A 12,378-nucleotide genomic window follows, 5' to 3' on the forward strand; every position below is an offset into this window, starting at 1 on the left:
AAGTAGCAAGAAAAAACTCAGCAGGCGTGGCCAAGTTCAGTCAAGTGACCCTAGACAAGGTCTAAAGTGTGCACCTCAGTTTCCCATCTGGCAAATAGAAACATCTGCCTCACTAGTGTATTACAAGAAAGAAATCAAATAACGTAGCTAGCTAGTCAGAGAAGTAGCTGGAAGCACCTGACAGTCATAAGATGGTAGATTACTATCAATCTAATGCAATATAATTCATCAAATATTGACTGAGCCCTTAATATTTGCCTAGGATTGTGTCCCTGGTGCTGGAATTGAAAGGGGCTGAGTAAGATGGCAGGTTAATGACTGAAACAGGGTAACTGGGATGAAGGCAGTTTGAGGCTTTGTATCAGAGTGATTTTATTAATATATACACACACATATATTAGAAATATAATTATAGGAAGTACCCTTACCATTACTCTGTGTTGTTCCAGTTCTCATTTCTTCTTTCTGTCCTCCAACTATAACTCATGACATATACAGGGTTTTCTTGGTTAGGGTTCCTACTGCTGTGAAGAGAAACCATGACCACAGCAACTCTTATAAAGTAAAAAAAAAATTGTGTGGCTTTATCATCAGGGCAGGACATGGTCGGGTGCTGGCAGACATGGTGCTGGGCTACATCTTGATCTGAGACACTGAGTATGGCTTGAGCACATATGAGGCCTTAAAGCCCATTCCCACAGTGACGCACTTCCTCCAATAAGGTCACCTATCCCAACAAAGCAACATCCACTAAAAGTGCCCATCCTTTTTGGGACCATTTTCTTTCAAACCACCACATTCCACTCCCTGGCCTCCAAAGGCTTGTAGCTATATCATAATGCAAAAATGCATTCAGTCCAATTTCAAAAGTCCCCATGGGCTATAACAGTGTTAAACTTATTTAAAAGTGTAAAGTTCATAAATCTCTTAATTGCAATACCCGTAAAGTCAAAATCAAAAAAGCAGATCATATACTCCCAACATATAATGGCACAGGGTATACATTATCATTGCAACATGTAATGAAGGCAGCATAGTGGACCAAAGCAAGACCAAAACCAGCTGGGCAAACTCCAAACTCTGCATCTCCATATCTGATGTCAAAACACCCTTCAGGTCTCCAACTCCTTTCAGCTTTGTTGACTGCAACATACTTCTCCCTCGTGAGCTGGTTCCACTCCCCATTATCAGCTCTCCTTGGCACGTATCGCATGAGTTTGGCATCTCTAACATCTTGGGGTCTCTAAGACAATCCAGGCTTCAACTTCACAGCCTCACACAATGGCCTCTCTAGGCCTCTGTTAAGGATATTCCTGGCACATGCTTGGCCTCAGTGGCTTTCCTGAGTCATGGAGGCAAATTCCACAGTTCCTTTCTTCTGAACTTCAGAACCACGTGGCCGAAGCTGCCAAATTCTGCTGCTTACTGGGGCCATAAAATGCCCCCCTTGTTCAATTACATTTTCTCCAACTTTCTGTTTTTGATGGTCACCTTACTGCCTAAGCTTGGCTGCCCTGGAACTTGCTCTGTAGTGCAGGCTGTCCTCAAACTCAAAGAGCCACCAGCCTCTGCCTTCTGAGTGCTGGGATTAAAAGTGTGCACTGCCGCACTCTAAGCTTTTCTTTAATTCCTTTGGAACCTTCGCTGGGTGGGATCTTGCCCTGATGTGACCATTCCCTTTATTCCATTTCTTAATCTGTTTATCTCCTTGAAAACAGGACTTAGTTCCATTCCACTTTCTGGTTGTTCTTTTCTCCTCAAATTTTACATTTTCTGTTCCTGTCCAGTATATATCTTCATTAGAGTTAACACTAGTAATCACACAACAGATTCTATACTAGGCTATTTTAAGATTTCCTCTGCTAAGGGAATTAATCCAAAACTGTTCATTTTATCCTTGGGGACACTTTTTGGACAATGGCAAAAAGCAGCTACTTTACCAAAATATCAAAAGAAAGATCTCTAGACAACACACTAAAATTCTCCTCTTAACCCTCTTGAGCCAGCCCCCACAGTTCAAATCACTCTTAGCACCACTGTCTTCCATGCTCCTACTGGTATGGTCCATTAAGCAGAGCTTAAAGCATCCCACTGTTTTCCTAACTCAAACTCATAAAGCCCAAATTCCTCCAGATGAAAGCATGGTCATGTCTATCACAATACCCCAGTCCCTGGTACCAACATCTGTCTTGGTTAGGGTTTCTGTTGCTGTGAAGAGACACTATGACCATGGCAACTCTTATAAAGGAGAAACATTTAATTGAAGTGGCTTACATTTTCAGAGGTTAATTATCATCGTGGTACAGCATGTAGACATGCAGGCAGACCTGGTGCTGGAGCAGGAGCTGAGAGTCCTTACATCTTGACTCACAGGCAACAGGAAGCAGTCAGTCTTACTGTGCTTGACTTGCGCATATATGAGACCTCAAAGACTTTCCCCACAGTGACACACTTCCTCCAACAAGGCCATACCCACCTCAACAAAGCCACATCTCCTAAAAGTGCCCCTCCCTTTGGGGGCCATTTTCTTCCAAACCACCACAGGTGTCTCAAGAATCTCTGTGACATATGTAGTAGGAGACTCAGTCTATTAGACAAGAAAAAGCTGCAAGTCAAAATTTCCAAAGCAACATGTGAAATACCACAGTGGTGTATAGATTGAAATTGGAGGGAGGGAGGATGAACTGTAGAAGAGTAATTGGGCCAAAGTTCCTTGTAGGAGGCATAGTTTAAGGAAAGCATTGGAGGAACCAGAGCAGCTCAACATGTGGTCCTATTTTCTTCAAAGGAAAGAAATGACTGATGCCCCGTCACTCAAAAGGCTGGAGTGAATTTTCAGTCTGGCTACCTGCTGTTCTTTGTTTTATTTTTTCACTATTCTAAGGAACCAGGCTTCCTGAGTCCTCCAAAATCCTGGATATTGCTTAATCCCTAATCCTGAGCTCTGTCTCTGAGCAAATAGAACCCATTCTTATGAAAGAGGTCCCAAGTACTTTGCAGTATCTACCAACAGATACAAGCCCTTCCTCTGTTAGCCCTTGCCTTGAGCACTGTTTAGCAGTCAACAGAACTTATTCTTACTATACCTGCTTTGCTACTTCGATAGGGAGTTTCTGTGTATCGATGCCTAAAGCTTTATTGTGATCATTGCCATGTGGAAACCATTCCCTGAAGTTTTTCTGTGCTTAAATGTGCAAGAAAAATAAATGGTGAAGTCAGAAGTATTGACCCAGCATCTGCGAAGATGGTGCTACCTCAAGTTTCAGTCTTCACCTCGTAAACATTGTTTCCCCAAAGACCTTGAAGCTTGTGTTTGCGGGAGTCCCTGGCAATTCCTGATAGGATGCTGCCTACAGAAAGATAGTCAACTGGGTCTGGTATGAGAGGCCTGTATTCCAGCATTCAAGAAGGAGGGGCAGGTGGATTACAAATCCAAAGCCTTCCTGCCTAAACTCCAGAATGAATTTAAGGTCATCCAGGTCAAAATAAGTAAACAGCTCTGGGGATGTGGTTCGATGGCAGTCTTTGCTTTCTGTGCGTGGATCCTGGGTGCCATCCCCAGTTACTTCTCACCCAGGAAACAAAACAAACAAACAAACAAACAAAAAAACCAAGCAGAGACAAGGCATTTCAGACTAGGGAATACCACAGTTCACACTGCAGCTTTCTGCATAAGCAAAGCTCTTTTTAGCCTTTGTGGTGTTTCCCCAAGTCCCTCCGATTTCATCTTTCACACCTCAGAAAATAAAGGTCAGGCCTCCTGAAGAGGGTCCTTCGATTTTGTGTTAAGTTTTTCTCCCCTGGATGGGTCCATATCAGGGCAGAAAGAAAATGGTAGCTTTGGAAAATCAAATATTTTTAGGGATCTGACAAGAAGTCCCATCTTTTGCCCTAGCTTGCAGTCATTCAGAAAATTTGCCCATTATTAATTCACCCAGATCATCAATGCCTAAGGCAACTGGTAGTCCAGACCGTGTGATATTAGAGAGAGTCCAGCAGAGGGAGACAGAGGTTAAATAAGGTGCGGACCCAGGAACTTAGCGCTTCACAGTTTTTGAGTAAATGAGGAAACAGAACTACTCTATCCAACCTTTTGGCCCGCCCAGTGTTGAATACAAGTCGTCTGAATGTGTTAAGGGTAGGCTGACTAATGCATTTTCGCCTTTGCAAACTTGTCGGCATTAACTCCACCCTATACGGACATGCCAAGTTTAGTCCGTGCTTGGAAACGGGTATACACCACCGGCACAGGTGATGAATGGGGGCAGAAAAATGGGAGCCAGCGGAACGTGAGTGTAGGTCACGCGCCTAGCGAGTGATCGGATTTACTTTGTCGCCAAATACAGCTGTCTGTTTCCTCATCCGTCCTCGCCTCCTCTGAGAGGTCACAAACACTTTGAACTGCCAAATTCTCTTTGGCAGGGTGACAGGGTGGCCTCTAGTCACCTGCAGCATTTCCCAGCCCTGTATGTGGCGCTCAAGCTCAGGGACAGCCAAAGTAGTTCCCAGAGGCAGTTTCTGAGACACCCATACACAGGCTGTGGCTCGGAACTTGGTAGGAAGAGATGGCTGCAAGGCGGGCTGTTCGTTGTCTCTTAGGATTGGGCTCTTGGCTGCTGGGCGGGACTCCGGCTAAGGCATAAAAGAGGAGCGCCACTGTCCCTCGCTGCAGTGCTGAAGGTGGAGCCCCAGCTGTGAAAGGGTCATCAGTAGTGTTCTTGCTCAGACCCAGCGAGATTGAAGAAGAAAAGGTCTGATTTCTATATATACATGTATTTTGTTTTGATAATTGGTAGGCAGGATGGGCATGAGGATGTGCCACAGGCCTAGACGTGTGGGATCTAGGGACTGGAGGATCTAGGATCTAGAATTTCAGAGGATCTAGGGAGGGAATCTTCTGGACTCCAGGCGCCCAAATTCATGTTTTTCTCTGTGTTGCAGGTACGCTTCTGTCAGCTCCACTCAAACGCAGGCTAGCAGGATGCGCCTCCTCGGTCGACTCCGTTCCTCTGCTCCTGAGCCCGCCTTCTCCAACGTGCTCACTCCGGGCCGCATCCCAGAGTTCTGCATCCCCCCGCGACTGCCGGTCCCCGGCGTTCCCGAGACTCCTCTCCCGGCTGCCACACTGCCTTGGCGCTGCGCGGCGGAACCGGACCTGTGGCCGCGCACGCCCACCGACCACGACGATAATGACTTTGACCACGCAGGTCGCACCGACTGGGACCCTCGCTCACAGGCCGCGCTCTCGCTGCCGCACCTGCCCCGCGCGCGCACCGCCTACGGCTTCTGCGCGTTGCTCGAGAGCCCGCACACGCGCCGAAAGGAGTCGCTCTTCCTCGGCCACCAAGGCGTTCCCCGGCCCGTACTTCGCCGCCGCGCGCACACCTACGCGGGCCCGCGCCGAGCCTCGGACTCTGCGAGCGCCGCCCCGATCGATCTGGACTCTGCTCCACAACCCGCCCCTGTGCCCCGCATGCGCCGCCTCCTGCGCTCTCCTGATGGGCTGCTGAGCCGCGCTCTGCGGGCCCCTCGCGGTCGGACAAGCGCGTGCCCTGCGCCCAGTGGCGACAAGCACGAGCGCGCTGCCTCCTGTGTGTCCCCGATCCCTGCGAGTCCTCGTCCCGAGCGTCTGCAAGCCGAGGCCAGCGTGCCCCTGGGCCACGGGGACTGCACGCTGCGCCTGGCCGCCGAGTACTGTCCGCGCAGCGCGTGTCTCCGACTCCGCCTGCTGCGTGCCGAGGGTCCGGTCGTCGCGTTCGAACCCCGCGCCCTGGGCTGTCGCCTCAGTCTGGTGCTGAGGCAGTCGGGCCAGCAGCGTGCCAGCGTTTTCCGTCGCAGCCGCAAAGCCACCCTGGACCAGGACTGCTGCTTCGACCGGCTCTCGGAAGAGCAGCTGCGCCGCTTGTCAGTTCGCATCAAGGCCGAGAGCAAGGGCCGCGGATTGGAGCGTGGACGGCCACTGGGCCAGGGCGAGCTGCTGCTGGGCTCACTGCTGCTGCTCTGAGCCCAAATTCCATGGGGCCATGGACAGTGAAGGTTGCTTGGCCTTGAGATGCACACAGTCTTGGCCCTCGGACATTCAGAGCCTCTTGGACGCTGACAATGGCTCGGCCCTGGGACACACATAACCTCTTGGCTCTGGTACACTTTCCCTTTTGTACAAATAAAGTATTTATTTTTCTATTTATGACCTTGCAGTGTGGATGTTTTGATTTCTTGGCCTCCACTTTTCTGGTAGCTTTTTGGTAGCAAAAGAAAAATTAATGGCTTTAGTCAGTGTGATCCTCTTTCAGACCATTGTAGTTAAAAAAAAAAAAAAAGGTTCTCCCTGGAGTGGAAGAGTGAGAGCAGAAGCAGTCACATGCTTGCTTTTCCTGTGTGAACCCTGAGAAGTTCACATGGCTTAAAAAAAAAGTATTCGTTCAGTTGTTGGTAAAGTACTTGCCATGAAGGCATGATGTCATGAAGTCTGTCCCTGGAAACCATCTTTTAAAAAGCTAGTCCTGTAGATAAGCAATTGGTAATTCCAGTGCAGGAGAGGCAGAGACAGACAGATAGTTCCCCGAGGTTTGCTGACCTGTCAACCTAGCCTCCTTGGTGATCTCCAGACCAGTGGGAGACCCTGTACCAGAGAGCCAGGTGGATGGCGAGGAAGAACATCAGAGGTTGTAACTCTGCCTCTCTGCAGGACATGGTGCACACGCGACTGATTCTTCTTTCAAAGTCATCCCAGACATTAAGATCCATTACAGTGTTTTACATAATTAGGCAACAGTGTTCACACTCTCAGTTGTATGCACATGTAATCTGGGAGAGACCCTCTTCTACTACAAGGACATGTGGCTGAGGAGAGAATCCTGTCTGAGAAGAAACAGGACACTTTTGGGAGAGAATTCCTCATACACTGTAGGAGCAGAGGCACAGGGAGGAAGTAGAACCTGGAGGTGATAGTAGGGATGGGCATCCCTTTTGTCTCTTCCTTGAGGAATGTTTCTGTCCTCGGCAAACAAATTGTTTGTGTAGCCCTGCTCCCATCTAGCTGTGTGTTTAAGTTACACAGTTCTGAGTTTTGCTTTCTACATGAGTTAAAATCAGTTGTCAATTTCTTGAACTGTGGATTCTAAGAGCTTTTTTTTTTAAAAAGGTCTACTTTTATTATTTTTTAAATTATGTATGGGTGTGTGTATCTGTGGACATGTGTACCTGAGTGCAGGTACCAATGAGGCTGGGAGAGTTGGATGCCTTGGAGTTGGAGTTACAGAAGGTTGTGAGACATCTGACTTGGGTGCTGGGAGCAGAACTTAGGTCTTGAGTCACAGTGGCAAGTGTTCTTAACCACTGAGCCATCTACCCAGCCCAATAAGAGTTTTGTAATATGGTTTGTTTACATCTATTGATTCTTCAAACAGACTGGAGCTCACCGGAAACTGCTTACATCCAAAGTTTGCCCTTGATTTTCCCACAGTATAGTAAAAAGTCAGACATGCAAGCAGATGAAGTCTAGTCTTTTGTTTTCTTTCTGCCCATTGCTGTTGGCCCAAGTGTTCTTTCCTTCATCAGTGAAATATCTGTCTCTGGGGGCTTTGCTAAGAGATGCTTGGACCACAGTCAACTCTTGAATACAGTAACTTATGATGCTATAGCAGGACGGGGTGCAACTGCATGGTTGAACAGGTGCTCTGTCACAGTCCAGAAGGCAGACTCCTTTGCTTCCTTCCCAGTTTCTCGAGGGTTCTCGAATGGAGCTGAGCTGATGGCCAGCCGAGACTGAAGATTCAACTGACCCAGCAGCATGAATGCAGAATGCCTTAGGTTTCCCCTGGTCACTTTATCCACATGCAGTAATAGTAGTAGTAATAATAATCTACACTCGTTCTGTATCAGAAAGCCTCTTCCCAGTGTTGTTAGCAAAAATGAAGTCCTGGGCACCAACATAAATCCTGAATTAAATATAGTTTCAAAGTGGACAAATCAATCCTTAAAAATCATATCATTTGAAACTGAGAACTCATCACAGAGATACTTTCACAAAGTCATGTAGCTAGCACACAAAACTGACCTTAGACATGAACAAAGGTGTCCTGACTTTTCCAGAAGACTGGCCTACCCTGTGTGGTCTCACCCAGCCTTTTAATCCCCTTCTCTGCAATAGGTGTCATACTAAGCACAGAGGGTACAGCTATGAGCAAGATAGACAAGTGAATAGTGAAGAGGAGGAGGAGGAAGAAGAGGAAGAAGCAACCAAAAAGCAAGTTTCATCACTGCAGATTACAATAGCTATCATAAAAACAAATGAAGGAGGGTGACAGAGGCCATCGGGTCTGGAAATTAGCAAATGCTTTCAGAGGCCAAGTAGCCAGGAAGACTTCTCTGAGGCTTGAAAAGGGAGTAAGTCTCAGGAGGAATTAAATTCAGCATAGCTAAATCGCCACTTTCTTTGACTTTATACTCCCTTAGCAGGTTGTATTCATAGCTCCAAGTCAGAAGTCTTGGTTCTCTCCCAACTTTATCTCTCCTTGTCTTCCATCTCAATAAATGGAATGATGACTTTTCTTCTTTTTAAATCTTTCTGTGTGTTCCTGTGTGCATACATGCATGTACGTCCATATGTGTGAGCACAGGTGTGCACTTGCCATGAGAGCCTTCGGTGTCAGTCGTCACCTCCCACCTTATTTGAGACAGGTTCCTTTTGCCTATGCACACACTGGGAAAGGTGACCTGCGAGCTCCCAGGCATTCACCTACCTCTGTGTTCCATCTCAACACATAAGCACTGGGCTTACAGACCTGTGCTATGTGGGTTCTGGTGATTCCAACTCAGGGACTCGGGCTTACATAACAGGTGAGCATTTTACTTATAGAGACATCTCTCAAGCCCACTATCATTGTTTCTGTCACTCAAGTCAAGTGGGGCTGTCCTTGACCCCTCTGCCTCATGTTTTGCTTTCCTTTGATGAAAATGTCACCTCTTCACAAAGTCCTAGCTGGCACTATTGTCCTTATGCACTAACACTTCTTTATTTTTCCTTTCCTCTTTCCTTCCCTCCCTTCCTCCCTTCCTCCCTTCCTCCCTTCCTCCCTTCCTCCCTCCCTCCCTCTTTGTGGCACTGTTACTACCTGATGTTACAATACATGGTTTCTGTGCTATTGTTTGTACATTTTCCTCTTTCATGACAATGTATACTTTATAAATGCAGGAACTTGGTTTACATATTCATTGCTCTGTCTCAGATGCCTAAAGTAGAGTACAGCAATACTAAATATTCAATAAATATTGTCCAAACTGAGTGTGGGAAGGAAGACAGAATAAACAGAAAGAGTAGGGGAAGCAAACTCTGAGTCAGTGCAATATCCAAGAATTTGGTAAAGAAGATACTGGGGTACAGAAGACAGTGAATCAGCAGTCAGTGTCAGTGCTCAGACGGGAAAAGAAAGGGATGACCCTGTGGTTGAGAATGGGGTTGGGATTGGGAGGTTGACAAGGACTTCAAATGGCTGTTGAGGCTGAGCAAAGTGTATCGGTATCAGATATTCCCCAGGGAGGCCATTGGGTAAAGACATGAATGTGAAGTTAAGTTGTAATGAGACATGTCCACTGAGAGAAGCGACATGCAGAGAATGGAACATGTCCAAGAGAGGGTCTATGTGTGCTGCAGATGGCAGAGCTGGAAGGGTGGGGGCCACCCAAGCCTGTTTAGATGACAAATGCTTCCATCATGAGCCCCAGATACCTGACGTAGAACTTGGGGACTCCATGTTTGCCCTGTTGGGTTTCTGCCATGCTGAGTCGGACTTTTCTTTCCTATACCTGTATTTCTACATTTTGGAATGGTACTACTTGATGTGTCCCATTGCATCTGAGAGACAAGTAATTAAAAGAAAATCTTTTATTAGATTTAAACATTTTTATTCTGTGTTCAAACATGTGGTCACATATGTGTGTGGGTATATGTGTACGGGTACACACATGCCACAGCATGTACGTGGAGGTCTGAGGACAACTTGTAGGAGTCTGCTCTCTCCTTCCACGATGTGGGCTCCAGGGATTGAACTTGGGTCATCAGGCTTGGAAATAGGCACCTTTACCCACTGGGTCATCTCTCTGATCCCTGTAATTTGATTTTTGATGTTGTAGGGGCTCACAGTTAAGAGATTACCTGAGTCTCAGAAGTGATTACACTTGTAATTTTTTATAGCATTGGCATGGTTAAAGATGATGGGTACTCTGATTAAAGTTGAACTGAATGAATTTGCAGTAAGAGATGGCCATGAGCCCATGGGGCAAGGTATAGAAAAGTATTATGACTTAAAAGTAATATTCTTAGTTGTTAAGTTGATAAGGGGCGGACTGACTTATTCAGTTTGTTTTTGTTTTGTTTTGCTTATTTGTTTGAGACAGGGTTTCTCTGTGTAGCCCTGGCTATCCTGGAACTCACTCTGTAGACCAGGTTGACGTCAAACTCAGATCCACCCACCTCCACCTCCTGAGTGCTGGGACTAAAGGCATTTGCCACTACTGTCTGGCAAGGAGTTGGCTTATGATGGTTAATACTGATGTCAAATTGACATGATCTAGAAGCACCTGGGAGACAGAACTCTGGGCGTGTCTGTGAGGAAGTCTCTAGGTTGTGCTGAGGTGGAGAAAACCCAGCCCAACTGTAAGAAAACATTTCACTGGCTGCTGATGCACTGTGACCAGCTGCCTTCCACTTCTGCGACCATGTCTTCTCCACCATGGTGGACTGTCTCGTCAGACTGGGAGCCCCACTTTCCTTCCTTCCTTCCTTCCGTTGCTTTTGTCAGAGCAAGGAGAATGGAAACTAACCATTTCCTGCAAGTTTACAGAATAGCTTCACGAATATCTGTGATTCTAACCTTAAGTCTGTACAAAGGGCAGCCCACTGGGAACATGCCTGGGTGAGTGCACTAAATGACATTGCATCTTTCCACTCCACTGGCAGCAAACTCCACTCTTCACCTGCTGTGTTCCTAGTAGAACAGCGACTCAGCTGATGTGTGCTTCCCCAACGCAGCCATCAGCATGAAGAGTCTGACATCATCTACAAACAGCCTTGCTCTGACGGCGTATCTCCATGGATCAGACACTAGCGGAGGAAATCCACATTTTATTTTGCAAAGATGGAGTAGGATTTATTTTGCAAATTTGTAACAGTTCCTGATCTCAAAAAAGAAGCAATGTTGCCGGGTGGCGGTGGCACACGCCTTTAATCCCAGCACTCCGGAGGCAGAGGCAGGCGGATCTCTGTGAGTTCGAGGCCAGGCTGGACCGACAGCCTCCAAAACAATACAGAGAAACCCTGTTTGGTAAAAACCAAAAAAAAAAAAAAAAAAAAAAAAAAAAAGAAGAAGCAATATTTTCTGTTTCTACCTGTCAGGAGATGGTGTCTGTGTTTAGTCTCCTGGACCAGAGCTCCCAGTTCTTTACCCATTCAGATCCAGCTGCATTCTTCACTATTGTCACCTTTTCTTGTGTGTGTGTGTGTGTGTGTGTGTGTGTGTGTGTGTGTGTGTGTGTGTGTGTGTGCCCTGTGCACATTTTGGTGTGTATGTATACATGTACTCGAAGGTATGCATGAGCATGTGGAGGCCAGAGAAAGGCTGATATCTTTTTCAGTCACTCTTTATCTTATCTTCTTCTATTTTCAGATGGGCCTGGATTACAGGACATTTGCTAAACAGTACAAAGACTTCCTATATGCCCTTTCCCATGACTTTCCACATGGTAACCCTTTCAACATTTGTTTCTATCATCACTGTTATCTGTATCTAATCTAGCTTTTTAAAAAGAGCTCCAATTGAGCAATTCCCAGACTCCCTGGTCTGCATAAACTGAGATGCACTCTGGCCCAGACCAACCCTCTGCCGGGGGAGAGGAGAGGCTGTGTGTCGGCTGCAGGCAGGAGCAGGTGGAGGTGCGTAAGAGGAAGAGGGGAGTGGTGGACCAGAGAGGATGATAAAGAACTTTGCCTGTCTTGCTGTATCCTTGGGTAGCTTGAATAGTATAAGTCTGATGGATCAAGTGGAAGACAGTTTACTCTGAGGCATGAGTGCTATAACCTTCAAGGAATCAAATCTTACTCCCTCTATTCCAAATGGGAAATAGTGTCTGGCATTGTTTGTTTTTTAACCCATGCATGCTTAGAAAAGGATGGTTATCCATGACTGATGACTGGACTGAGGGTGACTTTAAGAGCTCCAACGGGAACATGAGGTGTGTGGCTGGTTTCTATGCAAACTGTGACAGGAAACCCCAAACAGTGTAATCAGTTCTAATCTTTGTGTTTCCATATGCCATGCCAAGGCCATGGTCTCTGTGTTTCTTCAGTTTCAATGAAGGGAAATTCAGAAAATGAGAGAA

At 46.6% G+C, this 12,378-nt stretch overlaps 1 protein-coding gene across 1 annotated transcript; it reads left to right on the forward strand.

Moving 5' to 3' along the window:
* Positions 1-4,543: 4,543 nt before the first annotated feature.
* LOC101836721 (C2 calcium-dependent domain-containing protein 4A) lies at positions 4,544-6,187 on the forward strand. The gene is made up of 2 exons (XM_005075488.4): positions 4,544-4,751; positions 4,942-6,187. The coding sequence occupies exon 2, from the start codon at positions 4,982-4,984 to the stop codon at positions 6,002-6,004; it is 1,023 nt and encodes a 340-aa protein (XP_005075545.1). The 5' UTR covers positions 4,544-4,751; positions 4,942-4,981; the 3' UTR covers positions 6,005-6,187.
* The last annotated feature ends 6,191 nt before the right edge of the window (positions 6,188-12,378 follow it).

Source organism: Mesocricetus auratus, unplaced genomic scaffold (assembly GCF_017639785.1).
Source record: "Mesocricetus auratus isolate SY011 unplaced genomic scaffold, BCM_Maur_2.0 Super-Scaffold_100691, whole genome shotgun sequence".
Lineage (NCBI taxonomy): Eukaryota > Metazoa > Chordata > Mammalia > Rodentia > Cricetidae > Mesocricetus > Mesocricetus auratus.